Raw genomic sequence first — 18,207 nt, 5'->3', positions numbered from 1 at the left:
TAGGATTAACAATAAGTTTTTTTTTTTTTGTTTTATTTACAAAGGAGTCACCACTTATAAAGGCCTAGAGGCCACTCAAGGACAAGGGTTAATGAGTGTATTGTAATCAAAAGGACAATATCGTAGTAATCGTTAGTAATGTAAATTTGGTAAATTAGATTACTTAAAGGGACGGCTCATCAAGAATTTTTTTATGTTGGACTTGAAGATGATCATATTTTAATCAGGTGGGAAAGCAGGCAAACGGAAGAGAGTTCCACAGGTGTGCAGTTCTAAGAAAGAAGCTTTGTTAAAGAGTGTACAGTAGGACAATATCGACGTAATCGTTAACAGTGGAATTTGGTAAATTGGATCACTTAAGGGGAATGTCTCATCAATAACTTGTTTATTATTTGAAGCCGACCATAATGTAGTCAGCTGGAAAGCAGGCAAACAGAAGAGAGTTCCACAGGTGTGCAGTTCTAAGAAAGAAACTTTGTTCATGGAATCCACATTTAGGTCTAGACACAGATAAAGAGTGGGGGGAATTATTGATAGATAGACGAGTGTTTTTTTTTTAAAGTTTGGCAAGAGAGGACCATAGATTGGAGCTCAGACGAGCACTTGCATTAAAAAAAAAAAGCAGAGACAGGCTCGCAACGTCTCTTCTGTGAGAAAGAGGTTGCAGGGAAGAAAAAAAAGGGTATCCCCCACTAGTTGATGATGGTGTTGAGTTTGACAGTGTCAGAGCCAGGTCATGGCTTAGAGGAGACGGGGGAAACAAATTGATCAACCGATTGACGAACACAGCTTTTTGGCCTTTTGGTCAAGATTGTACCATTTTTATTGTTATTTTGTTTTGTTTTTACACGTCAATAAAAAATGTTTTAAAAAAATTGGGAGTTAAGTAGGATATCCCCCAGTATGAAAGGGTGAATGTGGTATTATGGTGAAAGATACTAGCTGGGAGAAACTTTTGATTTTGTTTAGTTCTGGAGTGACAAGGATGACCAACGACACCCACAATCCCCCCTTTTGAGTTGGCCATGTGCCTAAGTTTTTTGTTCATTGTCAATGTATTTTTAACATGAATAAAGGATTTAATATCTCAAAGTGTAGTATCTGTTCTTCAGATGCTGCACTCCCATTTCTTGTTCTCTTTCAGTGGAGGATCAATCCTTCACGACTGAGACAATTTTTTTTATTTTTGTACCTTTTCTCCACGTTAAAAAACGACCCTGGTGTCTAACTCTGTCCCGTGGGGAGGCATAGTAAATAGGTACCCTCAATGGTGTCACACACGCACCCAGAATGCAACAACTATTTACAGAAAGCGTCGGAGTATATTTTCTTTTGTTTGAATTGTTTTATTCTAATATTTCTGCATTTACCAAACTGCAGTTTCCACAAAGTTTCTTGGATGTGCTCACCTGCTAACGGGAATAACCAGAAGGGGTTTGCAAAACATTAAACTGTTACAAGAAAATCATAATGATAAAAAAACAAAAAAACATGGAAATAAAACAAAATTACAAACAAACCTTAACCCTTAAACCAAGCGATTAAAATTAATTTTTTTTTTTTATTTCTTCCAATTTATAAAATAGCCTTCTAAGAATTTTTATTGGCTAAAAACAGACAGCGTGGTCGTTAAAAATTGAGGAACATTCAGCTGACTTTTTCCAGTTATTTCTGTAAGCTGCCGAGCAAACTTTGTGGAAATCGCAGGTTGGTAAATGCAGATACACCTTGATTTATATTTGCAAACCTGTGCGTGCCCTCTCAACAGTTGCTAATGTTAGAGACGATGACACAGCCAGAACCAGAAGAGAAGACGAAGGAGGAGAAATCCACAGCACACAACGTTATGGGTCAGTGATGTTGGGATCAGGGTGGCACACAATATCACACTTGCCTTCCTGGACGACACCTATCACTGTGTCACAAAAAAAAAAAAAAAAAAAAAAAAAAAAAAAGTGAAGACGACTTACCACCAGAGGGTAACAGCAGTGTGAAGTTAAGTACAAAGTTGTTGGTGTTGTGGTAATCATTGGGACATGATCTTTGCTCATCGTGGATGGTGAGTCCAGCAATCTGAGGCCGAGCGGAAGAATCCGTAGACTGGAAGTTGGTGTCTGTGCTGCTGCTTGGAGACGTGACATTGGAAATGGTAGGGCTCACTGAATCTGGAATATTTAGCATCGAGAAACTGGAACGACTGCCCCAATTGCGATTCTGCTCAAGTTCTTTCTTCACATCTTGACAACCTGCATTAAAAAACGGCACAACAGGAAGTGAAAAGACGGAAACTGCCACAAACATAACCCGACAGTCTTTCATGTATCCCACTCTTCTCTTATCTCTATAAAGTTGACAAGAAGGTTCTTTGTAATTTTGATTTCAAATCCTGTATTTTCAAATAAGTTTTCATTATAATACCTTTACTTTATATATCATTTTAAAGAGCGTTTTCCGCTATATCTTACTGTTTAAATTACAATCGTTTTGAAAAAAATTGTGTCTTCTTTTCAGAGCATTGAATACAAGTTGAAAAAAAAAAAACAAATTTGCACAATTTTCTCATTTCAATTCAAGCTAGGCCAAAAAGCTGCTGAAACTGCTCGTGATATCAATGAAACGTTTGGCCCAGGAACCACTACTGAACGCAGAGCACAATGGTGGTTTAAGAAATTTTGTGGCGTAGACAAAAGTCTTGAAGATGAGCAGAGTGGTTGGCCATCGGATGCTGAGAACAATTAAGAGCCTTAGTCGAAGCCAATCCACACACAACTGATCGAAACCTTGCTTCTGAATTAGACGTAATGTATACACCAATTTCCAACCACTGTAAAGACATTGAAAAGACAAAAAAACTTGAGAAATAGGTACCTCATGAATTGAACGACAACCAAAAGAAATGCTGTTACAAAGTGTCATCTTCCTTCTTTTACGCAACAAGAATGATCTGTTTCTCGATCGGGTTGTGACTTGCGATGAAAAGTGGGTTCTTTACGACAACCAGCGATGCTCAGCTCAGTGGTTAAACACTGACGAAGCTCCACGACACTTCCTGAAACCAGAGTTGCACAAAAACGAAGGTCATGCTGACTGTTTGGTGGTTTGTGACCGGTCTCATCCATTGCAGTTTCTTGAACGCAGGCGAAACCATTACGGCGAAGAAGTACTGTCAGCAAATGGATGAAATGCATCAGAAACTTCGACAACAACACCCAGCATTAGTTAACAGAAAATGCCCAATTCTCTTCCACGACAATGCCCGACCACAGGTACCACCATTTTTTCAAGCATGTCTACAACTTTCTGCGTGAAAAATGCTTCAAAAACCCAAGTGATAGCAAAAATGGTTTCAATCACTTCATCACCAGAACGCAAGATTTTAACGTTACTGGCATAGATACACTTGTTTTACCTTGGCAAAAGTGAGTTGATTCTGACGGTACTTATTTCAATCAATAAATTTTTGTTTGAGTCGATTGTTCATCTAAATTTAAAAATTATAAACCGCAAGAACTTTCTTGTCAACCTGGTAAGTGAACAGCTGTAACTTTTGATCATTTTTAATGGATTAATATATATATATATATATAATTATTTTTTTACTATAATAATTAAATACCTACAGACACTAGTGTTTCATCCTTTCGGGATTCTTCAGTGCAGGGTGTCACAATTACTACCAGTTGAACGATTCGAACCCCGCGACACGAGACATCTCTGGCTCGATTAGCGGAGGCCGTATCCATTCGGCTACCATTAATCGTGTGAAATAGCGTTGAATTTTAAACATTTTAATTTAAATGTTCATTACGTCAGACAGACAGTGATCAAATCGTTATACGACGATCTACGCATAAGAGCTAAATTGACCGACTTTTATTCAACAGAAAGTGCTCAACGATAAGAAACGTATTTCTTAAAGGGGCTGTCATAATTATTTTTTTACTATAATAATTAAATACCTACAGACACTAGTGTTTCATCCTTTCGGGATTCTTCAGTGCAGGGTGTCACAATTACTACCAGTCGAACGATTCGAACCCCGCGACACGAGACATCTCTGGCTCGATTAGCGGAGGCCGTATCCATTCGGCTACCATTAATCGTGTGAAATAGCGTTGAATTTTAAACATTTTAATTTAAATGTTCATTACGTCAGACAGACAGTGATCAAATCGTTATACGACGATCTACGCATAAGAGCTAAATTGACCGACTTTTATTCAACAGAAAGTGCTCAACGATAAGAAACGTATTTCTTAAAGGGGCTGTCATAATTATTTTTTTACTATAATAATTAAATACCTACATTAAAATATATATATATGGTGAACCGACGTTGCCCAGAATTGAATAAAGATCTAACGAATATTCCACACTATATTTTTATTGCATTGAAATGAATTGATAGCCTGCTCTAGTTGGGGACCCATCATGGTGCACCGGGAGGAGAAAGCTCACGTCTCTTACTATTACTTCTTCCACAATACATTATAATCTACATTGCACTGTAGAGAACCTACCGTTGATTTTATAAAATTATTTTTATACATGTATAATGGCTTAAATTAAAGTTTAAAGTAAAAAAAGTGAAATATCATGCGCCAACTGTGCTCTAAACAGAAACATTCATTTCAAACGCGCCCCTGTCACATCAAAGAACCTACTGTTGATTTTATATGTCGAGACTTTCAGCTTGTGCGGTAATAAAACTTCCCAAATGCACTTGTGATGTTAGGGCTGCTTAGCAGTTAAAATTGAAAAAAATCGGTACGTGTGGGGGGGTCATCGGATTTTTAATCTGTTTGTCAACTGTTTCACGACTGTGCATGCGCGAATCGTTCATATGACAGATTCCTTATGTTAAAAATAAGTAGGTTTGAAAACACTTTTTAAAGTCGTGTCAAGCTGGCCTAATGGTTATTGTACTTGATTCAATGTCTGCAAGTATGAATTAAAATATTCATGCGTATTTTACCACCAGGCAATATATGTAATCTATAATATAAAGCTGAATGTTTGTGTGTGTGTCTGGTCACGAATAGGTTCCTATGTGGTTGACTATTATAGAAAACTGATCACATATAATGATAGATGTATCAAGACACAGAAATGGGTATGTTTGATCTAGCATAATGGTGATTCATTAAAATTATGGGGTCTGCGTACATGCCTGGTCCACAAAGTATGGAAATAAAAAATTTAAAAATGAAAAAAAAAAAAAACGTTTACAAGTGTTTTTGATATAGATGTACATAATAATACTTTGATAAGTATGTTTTAACTTAAATAGGGATGATATAATAAAATTGTGGGGTCTGCATTCGCGCCTGGCCTCCATAGATTGGAAATAGGCACAAACTTTAATAAAGACTTTTCATATCTATCTGCGTAAGTATATTTTGATAATTATGTTTCAGTCTGACAAAATATGGTATAATAAAATTATGGGGTGTTCGTTCGCTCCTGACCTCCACAGAATGGAAATATGTCACAAAGTTTAACAAGGTTTTTTAATATAGATTCACATGATATTGTTATAAGTGTTTCAGTATGAACAGGTATGGTATAATAAATTATGGTGTTTATCTATTTTATTTTTACTTTCATCATATTTTGCTTTGGTTTTGATACCCCCAAATTCGAAGCTATCTCTTAACAACCCTTCCTTTTCATATCCTATCATACTTTCATAAATGAGAGTCCATTTTCTGTAGGCTGTTTTTGAACCCAGTCAACAACAGGTACTTTTGCTAGTAATCTAATATATATATATAAAACCATCCAAATAAAAGAAAACAAAGAGAGACATGTCCAAACAAATGAAAATAAAGTTTGGGTAGATCCAAATAACTGCAAACATTTAATTCCAAACACCAAACTGGTACTTTGTTTAGAATTGGCCAAATCAGAATTAAAAACCGGAAATACAACTTACGCTGTTCTTTGTGCACTTTACAAATTAATTCTCGCTCCCCTTCTTCTCTCGGCTGAAAAATAAGAAAATAAAAAAGAAGCAAAGTTAGAAAAATGTTTGGCATAAAAAAAAAGAGTAAATAAAGCTTATGTTTGTAAAAATAAATTATAAATACAGCAGTTATGTACAAATCCCAAGAATGATAGGAGCTTTCTATCATGTCTGCAAATGTAGAACTCTGTTCCGTCTGCCTGCTTCCCACCTGACTACAACTTGGATGTCTTCAAGTCCAACGTAAACAAATTCCTAATGAACCGCCACCTCAAGTAAACACTTCAATAAAGAACCCACAACACCAAAACCAGCCTGATCACCGCCATCGATAGAGTATTAGCCGACCTACCGCCAGCACTTGTAGAAAAGGCATGCTCCCAGTTCCGGATCCGTGTCGACGCAGTGATTGAAACTGAAGGCGGTTACATTGAATAAATGCCAGCTCTACTACATAATCAAGTTACCCGAATTGATTTTTTTTCAATAATACTTAAAATAAAGTTGTTTTCTTTAGGGCGACAATTTTATCGTTCCACCCTGTATATAGCTCTAGTTATTATTGAGCATATCTATCTATATAAATTCGTATTCCTGTCTGTCTGTCTGTTCACAATTTCATTAATATATACAAAAGGTCCACTACATTCGTCTTTCATTTATTTCTATATAGAGAATGATTCTTGCAAAATATACAACTAAGAGGTCACCTCATTTGCATTAAGGAAAATCGATTCTACTAAATAGCGGAACGTTAGTTTGTTTTTAGCGAGAGAATCGTTTTAAGTGTTCTATTTAAAATTGTTATTTAATAAATTTTAACCAATAATTTAATTAATAATATATTTAGTTTATTTGGAATTATTTTTGACATCGACTTTTTTAAAGACGTAGAGTTATCTCCCCCTAGAAACATAAGAATAAACTCTTCACCAAATAAAATAATTTGGTAATCGCAATAAGTTTCTACCTTGAAAAAATAATTCCGTGTAGACAGAAAAATATTTGTTTTTTTAAATATTCAAAAACAAAAACAAAAACAAAAAAAAACATGAATAAACTGAAAAAAAATTTCATTTCTTTATTTTTAATATTCTTGAAACAGCTATACAAAAACTTTGGCCGCTTCGAATTCAATCTTTAGCCACACTTTTAGAAACAAAAAAAGCCCTCCCCCCTCAAAAAAAGCAAATCGAAAAAGACCCCCCTCCAAAAAGCAAACCGACAATTTTCCTTTCTTTACGAAAAAACAAAAGCCAGTGAAAGACGTGCCTTTATAAAAACATTTTTTAAATTTAAAAAAAAAAAAAAAAAACGCATATTATGCACACGTTTGGCTAATTTAAGAAAAAAAATTTTTTTCAGTCGTTTGGGCACTCGCTGCTATTTTTATTGAAACAAAAGTTGTTTGGATTTATTTTGGGGGGGGGGGGGTCTTTTTAACACACAGACAACAAAAAGTGCTCAATATCCGGAGAATAGTTTATTCTCTTTGTATCCCTTGTGCCGAAATAGGGTATCACTAGGTGTGTCAGAAATTTTGTGAAAATAGTGAATAATTCCACCCCATCTTTCCAGGCTTATAACTCCTCAAAAAATGTAATTCAAGCCCTAATTTTTTTTTCAATTAAAGGAGAAAGGACCAAGGTTTAATTTAAAAAAAAAAGAACAAAAAAAAAAAAAACAATGTGTTTTTTTTTTTTTAAAAGGTTTTAAACTTCGGACTTTATAGGTAAATTTAAAAAAAAAAACACTAATTTTTTTTTGTTTTAAATTTGAATATATTATTTATTGACCTTTTCTCTTCAATTTGTGATATATAAGACTTTGGTACATAAATTAATTATTTACTTTTTAATAGACATTTCAAAATGGGAGGCATGAATTATTCGACCCCCTGTCTTTCCAAGCTTATAACTCCTCGAAAAATGTAATTCAAGCCCTAATTTTTTTTTTCAATTAAAAGGAGCAAGGACCAAGGTTCCATTAAAAAAGAAAAGAAAGAAAAAACAAATAACGTGGTTTAAAAAAAGGTTTTAAACTTCAAACTTTACAGGTAAAATTCTAAAAAACACTACATTTTTTTTTGTTTTAAATTTGAATATATTATTTATTGACCTTTTCTCTTCAATTTGTGAGTAAATTAATTATTTACTTTTCGGTGAGTAAATTAATTATTTACTTTTTAATAGACACTGGAAAATGGGGGGTGGGGGCGTGAATTAAAAAAAACCCGTTTGTCTAAAATATTATATTCGGTTTATTGGAAAGAACATAAAATTTCACATTGACCCTGAAAATATCATAAAAATAGAATTAATAGAAAAATTTTGATAGATTTTTAAAGTTTAAAAATTGAAAAATATTGAGTTCGGAAAATTCATTACTGTTTTTAAAAAAAAAAAAAAAATATTACTTTTAAAACATATTAAATATTACTTAAAACATATTAAATATTGCTTTTAAAACAACTTTAATAGTTTATTTTGGAAGTATAATTCATAAAGAAAATAAACAACCCACTTTTAACAAAGAAATTACGAGTTTTTTTTATATTTTATTCGCAGTTTCATGTTAGGGGTGTCAAAAATTCCTACAAAAATTCTGATACACCTAGGGTATCACATACTTCTTTTTTTGGACGATTACATTTACATGTTTTTATCCGTTCTTTTATTTTTGCAATTGTTGCCCAAGATGAAAATGGTTAATATCCTTAGGTATGGTCAAACGGAACTTCATGTCAACCTGGGCAATGCCAGGTACCCATGCTAGTATATAAAAATACTAGCTGGACGCTCGGCATTGCCCGGTCGTACAATACATGATATTTTAATTGATTTCAAAAGATGAAATCGCAGATGTATCATTATAAAATCAATCCTCTATATATTACGACGAGTAATTTACCCAGTGGACTAATTCGGAAAAATGATTTTTTTAATTCAATAATAAATAATAAAATCCTTCATCAATATCCATCTGTGTTTGTCTACAATATCACGTCATTATTACAAAGTTACTGTTTTATCGATTTTTAACAAGGACGCCCGGCATAGCCCGGTCGTAAAGTACGCTTAAATATGACATTTTAATTCTTGCAGATTTTGTATTATAGAGTTACTGTTCTATCGATTTTTATATATTATAAATTTGCGATTTCAAAAAAAAAAAAAAAACATATTCATGACTTGGGGACATCAGCTTGAATTGAAACCAAAACCAAAACTTCTGAAAAATATATATGTATATATAACTTGAGTTCCTTCAGCTATAATCGAAATCGAAACCAAAACTTATGAATTCTCGGTAAAATTACTTATAAAAAAAATAGATGACTTAGAAACTGCAAAAGTATTTATCTAAGCTAACAAGGACGCCCGGCATAGCCCGGTCGTAAAGTACGCTTAAATATGACATTTTAATTCTTGCAGATTTCGTATTATAGAGTTACTGTTCTATCGATTTTTATATATCATAAATTTGCAATTTCAAAAATAAAAGTATATTCATATGACTTGGATACATTAGCTTAAATCGAAACCAAAACTTATAAAAAAATATATATATGTGTGCGCAATCCTTCACGACTGAGACAATTTTTATTTTTATTCTTTTTCTCCATGTTAAAAAACGACCCTGGTGTCTAACTCTGTCCCGTGGGGAGGCATTGTAAATAGGAACTTCAGTTCCTTCAGCTATAATCGAAATCAAAACCAAAACTTGTGAAGAATTCTTGGTAAAATTATTTATTACAAGAAACGGAAGTCCATAACAATTAAACGACAGTCACTCGGATGTAGGCGTGACACACAAAATAAATAACACACAAGCTATTCTGTTAGTATATAGATATATACATGTGTTATAGAATGTCAGCAGCGTGCGGGACATACTTTCCAGGGAGACAGATATAAGCAGAGGCTGTGTATACACACACACACACATACATACATACTAGCAGGGAGACTCAACGTGGCCCAGGATTGTGTGAGGATCAACAAATCTTCCAAACTTCCAATACGTTTGTCATCGAAATCTGTGAAATCTCCCATTTATTCGATCAAGTCGATTGATTGCCTGCTCTAGTCTAGAACCCATCTTGATGAAACTTCACATCTCCACATTGATCTAGTCTACAATATATTGTAAATCTACATTGCACTGTAGAGAACCTACTGTTGACTTTATTAAATTATTTTTATATATAACGGCTTGAATTAAAATTTAAAAAGCAAAAATAACCTCGTCAGTGACATGCAATATGGTTTCTATCCTGCTAGATCTACAGCTGATGTGTTAACAGTTACATCTCATAGGATTAGCGAATCTCTCGACTGAGGCTTCCTTTCTAAGGCAATTGCCCTTGATATATCAAAGGCTTTTGATGGGGTGTGGCATAAAGGTCTACTCCACAAAATCTCCAGCTACGGTATAACTGGAAACGTCTTTTCAATTATTAAATCATTTTTCTCCGATAGGTTCATAAGAATAGTGGTTGATGGGCAAAAATCTGAAGCTCACAAAATCAATGCTGGAGTCCCTCAGGGATCCATCATGGGCCCAACTCTCCTTCTGATCTACATTAATGATCTCCTAAATCACATTCTAAAATCATTTGTAGAAATTTATGCTGACGACACTACCATTTATGGCAACACTTGAAAGGCCGCAAATGACCAAATTCTGATTCTCTCTCCTTTGATCTTGAGCACTTGGTGCAATGGGGAAAAAGGTGTCTGGTTAATTTTAATGCATCTAAGACCAAACTTCTATCTTTCCATTATCAACGCTCTGATCCCCATCTGGCATCAATTGAAATGAATGGCTCTCGCCTTGAGAAGGCTCCATGTTTTGACAAACTTCTGGGCTTGACCTTTACTTTTGATCTGAGATGGAACACGTACATCAAATTTGTTGCCAAAGCTGCTGGAAAAATGGTGGGATCGTTCTACCGCTCCAGTAGATATCTCACTGCTGATGAAATTCTCTACCTGTATAAGAGCCAAGTGCGTCCAAGGATGGAGTACTGTTGCCACATCTGGGCAGGAGTTGTTAGAAGCAGCTTATCCTGCCTTGACCGAGTTCAAAATAGACTCCATAATCTAGTGGGAGATGCCCTTTTCTCTTCCCTGGAAACTCTTTCCCACAGAAGAGACATCGCAAGCCTGTCTCTGCTTTATCGTTATTTTCATGGCAAGTGCTCAGCTGAGCTCCAGCCTATGCTCCCCCCCAGGCCTGACTTTCACGAAAAACACCCGTCTAGCTGAAAACACTGTCAATAATTTCCCCCACGCTTTATCTGTGCCTAAACCTGAACGTAGATTCCATGAACAAAGCTTCTTTCTTAGAACCGCATAGCTGTGGAATTGTCTTCCGTTTTCCTGCTTTCTAACTGACTACAATATGGTTGTCTTCAAGTCCAACGTAAACAAATTCTTGATGAGCCATCCCCTTAAGTAATCCAATTTACCAAATTTCCACTAATAATGATGACCGACATGTTCCCCTTGACTACTGTACACTCATTAACCTTTATCCTTGAGTTGCCTCCAGGCCTTGATAAATAGTGACTCTTTTTGTAAAAAACATTTACTTTAAACGTTTCAAAACCCCAGTCATATCAAAGAACCTACTGTTGATTTTATACACAAGGTACGTCTGCTTGTGCGGTAATAAAACTTCCGAAATACACTTGTGATGTTAGGCTGTATAAGGATGTTACCTTTGGTCAAAATCAGTCTGTTCCTTCTTTAAATCATTTTTTTTTAAAGACAGAGAGAGAGAGAGAGATACAGGGAGAGGGGAAGATTATATATATATTTACAGAGAGATATGCAGAAAGATACAGAGAGGTAGAAATACATACAGAAAGAGAGAGATAAAGAGATAAAGAGAGATAGAAAGAGATACAGAGAAAGACAGAGAGACAGAGAGAGAGAGAAAAAAAAACAAAGATACAGAATGAGAGAAAAAGATAGAGAGAAAGATAAAGATAGAGAAAGATAAAGATAGAGAGAAAGATAAAGATAGAGAGAAAGATAAAGATAGAGAGAAAGATAAAGATAGAGAGAAAGATAAAGATAGAGAGAAAGACACAGACAGAGAGAGAAAGAAAGATACAGAGAGAGAGAGAAAGATACAGAGAGAGAGAGAGAGAGAGAGAGGAAGAGTGATAAAGCGACAAATAACAGTAGAAACAGAGGGAGATAGAACGAGCACATTCCAAATGGCTATAGTCACATCTGTCAATAAAAATACACTTCAACTCTAAAATGGAATTACTTCAGATGAACGGGGCGAGGAGGGGGGGGAGTTAATGGATTTTCATTCACATTTCACAACAACAACAACAACAATGGAGCCACCGACTTTTGAGTGGGTGCCGCAGTGAATACAAACGCCGGACACCAAATAATCAATCACGTCCCTTCCACTTGTGCAGCTGGATGCACCAACCTGCACCTACCTACTACAGCCAACGATACGGGTTATTGCACACACGCACATTGTTTGCATCTGCCCATCGCCGAGTGCTTAGCCAATCATGTGGAACGTGGGCAGATGAAGAACATTTTGCAGATAAGAAGCTTCATCACAAAACGCAAGAGAACAGGTTCCCATCGAAACAAATATAATGGCACGTAGCATTCAGACTACTTGGTTCGTATTTTCACGTTTCAATTGAGGTAACTGCCAGCCGTCTTCAGGGTTTTTTTTTTTTTTTTTTTTTTTTGAGCTCGGGAATCAGTACGGAATTTTCAAACAGAAGTTTCTATTTAATCTACGTTTGCGGACAATTTTAATATGAGTTTTAGCATCCTGTTTTTTGTTTCTACTTACCACTATATATTAATATACACACATATACACTAGGTGTATCAGAATTTTTGTAGGAATTTTTGACACCCCTAACACGAAACTGCGAATAAAATATAAAAAAAACTCGTAATTTCTCTTTTAAGAGTGGGGTGTTTATTTCTTTATGGATTATACTTCAAAAATAAACTATTAAAGTGGTTTTAAAAGTAATAGAAATATTTTTTTTTATTTTAAAAAAAAAACAGTAATGAATTTTACGAACTCGATATTTTTCAATTTTTAAACTTTAAAAATCTATCAAAATTTTTCTATTGATTCTATTTTTACAATATTTTCAGGGTCAATGTGAAATTTTATGCTCTTTCCAATAAACCGAATATAATATTTTAGACAAACGTTTTTTTTTAATTCACCCCCCCCCACCCCATTTTCCAGTGTCTATTAAAAAGTAAATAATTAATTCATGTACCAAAGTTTTATATGTCACAAATTGAAGGGAAAAGGTCAATAAATAATATATTCAAATTTAAAAAAAAAAAAAAAAAAAAAGTAGTGCTTTTTAGAAATTTACCTCTAAAGTTCCAAGTTTAAAACCTTTTTGTTTTTAACCCACGTTGTTCGTTTTTTCTTTTGTTTTTGTTTTTTTTTTAATGAAACCTTGGTTCTTTCTCCTTTAATTGAAAAAAAAAAATTAGGGCTTGAATTACATTTTTCGAGTAGTTATAAGCTTGGAAAGACAGGGGGTCGAATAATTCACGCCTCCCATTTTGAAATGTCTATTAAAAAGTAAATAATTAATTTACTCACCAAAGTGTTATATATCACAAATTGAAGAGAAAAGGTCAATAAATAATATATTCAAATTTAAAACAAAAAAAAATTAGTGTTTTTTTTTAAATTTACCTATAAAGTCCGAAGTTTAAAACCTTTTTTATAAAAAGACCACGTTGTTTGTTTTTTTTTAATGAAACCTTGGTCCTTTCTCCTTTAATTGAAAAAAAATTAGGGCTTGAATTACATTTTTCGAGGAGTTATAAGCTTGGAAAGATGGGGTGGAATTATTCACTATTTTTCACGCAATTTCTGAAACACCTACATATTCACCTGTGTACATTATATATATATATATATATATATATATATATATACACACACACACGCACGCAGCATAATAATGTTGACACGCTGGTTCCTGTCAGATTACCGAAGTTAAGCAATATTGAACTTGGCTAGTACGAGATGGGTGAATATTTTGGAAATCTAGGCGCTGTACTCCGCTTATCTCGGCATTGTTTCCGGTCGTCCTGAACCTCCACTTGCCACTGTTATTTAACAACGCCGACTCTGGAGAGGAAGGAGAAGTGTGATTGAGATTGTGCAACTCTTGCCACAAGACTAAAAGGAAGCTACCATATATATTATTTATTACCTGAAATACTCCTTTTCTTTTTGTTTTTAAATTACGCTTCTAACCTGAAGCTGATGACGCAATGTAAGTGTCGAAGTTTTTTGGGTTTTTTTCTGCATTTCTGAGCTTAGGTTTTATTTTTATTGTTTATTTATTGTTTGGTTTAGTTTTTATTTATCATTCATTTTTATTTATCATTCATTTTTATTTATCATTCACTTTTATTTATCATTCACTTTTATTTATCATTCATTTTTATTTATCATTCATTTTTATTTATCATTCATTTTTATTTATCATTCATTTTTATTTATCATTCATTTTTATTTATCATTCATTTTTATTTATCATTCACTTTTATTTATCATTCACTTTTATTTATCATTCATTTTTATTTATCATTCATTTTTATTTATCATTCATTTTTGTTTATCATTCATTTTTATTTCCGAGAGTTTTTTGTTTTATTTTTGTATTCACTTTTTTCTCATTTTTATTAAACTAACAGGGAGACCCAACATTGCCCGGGATTGAATGATGATCAACGAACATTTCATACTGCTATTATTTTATTATCATCGAAATCCGTGAAAGTCGCCCGGAAGAAAGCTCCACATGCCTCCATGCAGTAACTTAGTCCAAAATATATGTTATTCTACATTTCACTCTAGAGAACCTACTGTTTCTTTTATAAAATTATTTTATATAAACTTCTTTCCAGTTAACGAAAGAAAATAAAAAAAAAAAATACGCTATCAACTTACCGACAGTAGAATTTTCACGGCCCGTTGTTCTATCATCGTTGCTAAGCAACGGCATGAAAACAACGGCTTTGCCGATGATAGCTAAATTAAAATAACGGTTTTGATTATCAATTATCGGTAATTACCGAGGGGTATTCTACGACAAAACTTAAGATCAATCCCAGACTTCTACACTAAAGTTCTGTAAATTTTAAAGAAAATCTGTTCAGTCGTTTCAGAGTCTATAAGAAACGAACACACGCACGGACAAAGTTGCATTTATATAATTGTAGAAATAGTTTTATACTCTATTCCCCTTTTATACCCATTTTTTCTATCCCTTATGTCATTAATCCCCATCTGTAATTCCTATGTTTCATTTCCTATCTTCAGTCCTTAATTTCCTTAATTATAATCTGTATCTTTACTCTTATTAAGTATTCTTTTGACCCAATCTCCACCTTACTCAATGACCCTCATATTTTGCATTCGAAATTATTTCTAACTCGCAGGACCCATTAACCAGCGTTGACCCAGTGGAAGCATGGCAGATCCAGAACAGAATCGTTAAAGAACCTCCCTTGAAAACAAATCAAACTACGGTTGTTCCTGGTGACCACTGCTGTCCTTGGAAAATAGTGGACACAAATGAAATAATCTGGCTCCCACTGTCAGGCATTGGTTTCCAGTGGCAGCTAATGGAAGCCACTGGTTACTGGCGACTAGTGTTGGTTTTGGGTGATAACTTGCAGGTACCAGTAAATTCTAAAGAAAGCATTCATTAACCTTTTAGACTGAGCAAAAACAGAGGTAGATATTTCATTTCAAGTCGGCCATCGTTTTTCTTCTCGATATACTGCGAGAATTTTTTTTCTAAAAGTAGCTCTAGCACATCTTTTAAATAATAAAATACTTCACGGAAAGTTAAAGTGGTAAAAAAAAAAAAAAAAAAAATGAAAAACAAATAAGTATTTCTATAAACAATACAATGTACGTAGAAACCTACTGCATAATATTTTTTGTGTTTTAACTTATCTGAAAACATTTAATCATTTCTAAAAAGAAAGTGTCGACATAAGTCACAGCTTTGATGCCCAGGTAATCAGTCAAAAATATAAAATTAAATTTAATCGACAACAGAACTAAAAAGTGCAAAACAAAAAAAAAAAAAACAGCATTATTAAGTTTTGATAATAGATCAAAAATCGAAAATTAAGTATTGGTATCCATAAAACAAGTTTATTTTAATGGCCGTTTTTGGATGTGTGCGTGTGGGGGGGGGGTAGTGGCGTGTCGGTATTTTGTGCATATTTACAGTCCCAAACCAATGCTGTGTTTACATTTTAGGAGCGTTTCGTCCGTTTAAGGAAAGAGCAACATGTGTTTGTTTCCATTTTATGGGAGTTCCGTCTGCGCAAGGAAAGAGTAAGCAATGCGTGTTAAAATGCCAATAATTCTCAAAACCTTTTGTTAGAGTTCACCGTATTAAAATTTTAAGGGTTTCAGTATTAAATTTTAATAATTTTTAATGATTATCAAGACTTCAAATTTTAATAATTTTTAATGATTATCAAGACTTCAAATTTTAATAATTTTTAATGATTATCAAGACTTCAAATTTTAATAATTTTTAATGATTATCAAGACTTCAAATTTTAATAATTTTTAATGATTATCAAGACTTCAAATTTTAATAATTTTTAATGATTATCAAGACTTCAAATTTTAATAATTTTTAATGATTATCAAGACTTCAAATTTTAATAATTTTTAATGATTATCAAGACTTCAAATTTTAATAATTTTTAATGATTATCAAGACTTCAAATTTTAATAATTTTTAATGATTATCAAGACTTCAAATTTTAATAATTTTTAATGATTATCAAGACTTCAAATTTTAATAATTTTTAATGATTATCAAGACTTCAAATTTTAATAATTTTTAATGATTATCAAGACTTCAAATTTTAATAATTTTTAATGATTATCAAGACTTCAAATTTTAATAATTTTTAATGATTATCAAGACTTCAAATTTTAATAATTTTTAATGATTATCAAGACTTCAAATTTTAATAATTTTTAATGATTATCAAGACTTCAAATTTTAATAATTTTTAATGATTATCAAGACTTCAAATTTTAATAATTTTTAATGATTATCAAGACTTCAAATTTTAATAATTTTTAATGATTATCAAGATTTCAAATTTTAATAATTTTTAATGATTATCAAGATTTCAAAGAGGCTGTATATATTTTTTTGTTTTGTTTTTATTACATTTTCACCACAAACAACGCACAGTGCCATTTTGATGTAGGAGGCTACTACCAGGGACATAAGTTGCAGGGATACATAGGGAGTTGAGCAGCAAGATGTCTGTTCACGTTACACTTGAACTTCTGCATGTCAGTACAGTCGGGGAAACAGAAATGCACAATGGAAATCCCAAGTTTAGTAGTTCTTGGAAAGAAACTATTAGAGTAGCCTTCTTACATCTAGGGATCTCTACTGTGCAGGGGTGGAACTTTGCTGCTTGTCAGGTTTGACGAAGGTATTTACGTCAAAGCGGTACAAGGGCTTGTAGTTGGTCAGAGTATCCACCATTAAAATACTTGTAAAACAGGCAGAGAGATGCAACATTTCATTGGTAGGACAGAAGCTGAAGCTTAGATAACAGTTCAAGACCTATCAGGTTGGCGACTCTTTTGAACTGTCCAGAAGCGAGAGACTAGTAGCAGATGCACCAGCCCAGATGTGACAACAATACTCCATACATGGATGAATGGTGGCCTTGTAGAGGTACAGGATATTTTCAAGCATAAGTAACTTTCTAGCACGGTAGAGAGAGCCCACCTTCTTCGCAGCAGTCTTGGCAATGCTCTCAATGTATCCTTTCCAATTCACGTTCCCTGTGAACGTTAAGCCAAGGAGTTTGAAAGAAATACTGTCAGATAATGTATCTTTAGCTATAGATATTAATGGTCGAGACGGCTTCTCGTAATTATTGAAGGAGACAAACAGTATTGAATGTGACCATCCATCTTTGTCCCCATTCCACTACAGATTGGAGGTTTTCCTCTAGTGTTTCTGCCATCGCCTTAGATATGTCTTAATTTGTTTTCCCCTTGTGCGTTTTATACAGCGTGGGGTCATCAGCAAATATACCTATCTCAGAGACAATTTTATCAGGAAGGTCATTTATGAATATCAGGAATAATAACGGTTCAAGGATCGACCCCTGAGGTACACCCGCATTTATATG

General features: G+C 33.6%; 1 protein-coding gene across 1 annotated transcript in view; it reads right to left on the bottom strand.

Moving 5' to 3' along the window:
- Positions 1-18,207, bottom strand: part of LOC145243567 (uncharacterized) — a 177,668-nt gene that overhangs the window by 47,977 nt on the left and 111,484 nt on the right. Inside the window, exons 2-3 of the mRNA XM_080106549.1 lie at positions 5,936-5,987; positions 1,971-2,246 (exon numbers count right to left, since the gene is read on the bottom strand). Coding sequence (XP_079962675.1) covers positions 1,971-2,246; positions 5,936-5,987 — 328 coding nt within the window. The remainder of the gene's footprint in view (positions 1-1,970; positions 2,247-5,935; positions 5,988-18,207) is intronic.

Source organism: Euprymna scolopes, chromosome 22, assembly GCF_053919585.1.
Source record: "Euprymna scolopes isolate OS-2025 chromosome 22, ASM5391958v1, whole genome shotgun sequence".
NCBI lineage: Eukaryota > Metazoa > Mollusca > Cephalopoda > Sepiida > Sepiolidae > Euprymna > Euprymna scolopes.
This window is presented reverse-complemented; position numbering and strand designations above follow the sequence as displayed.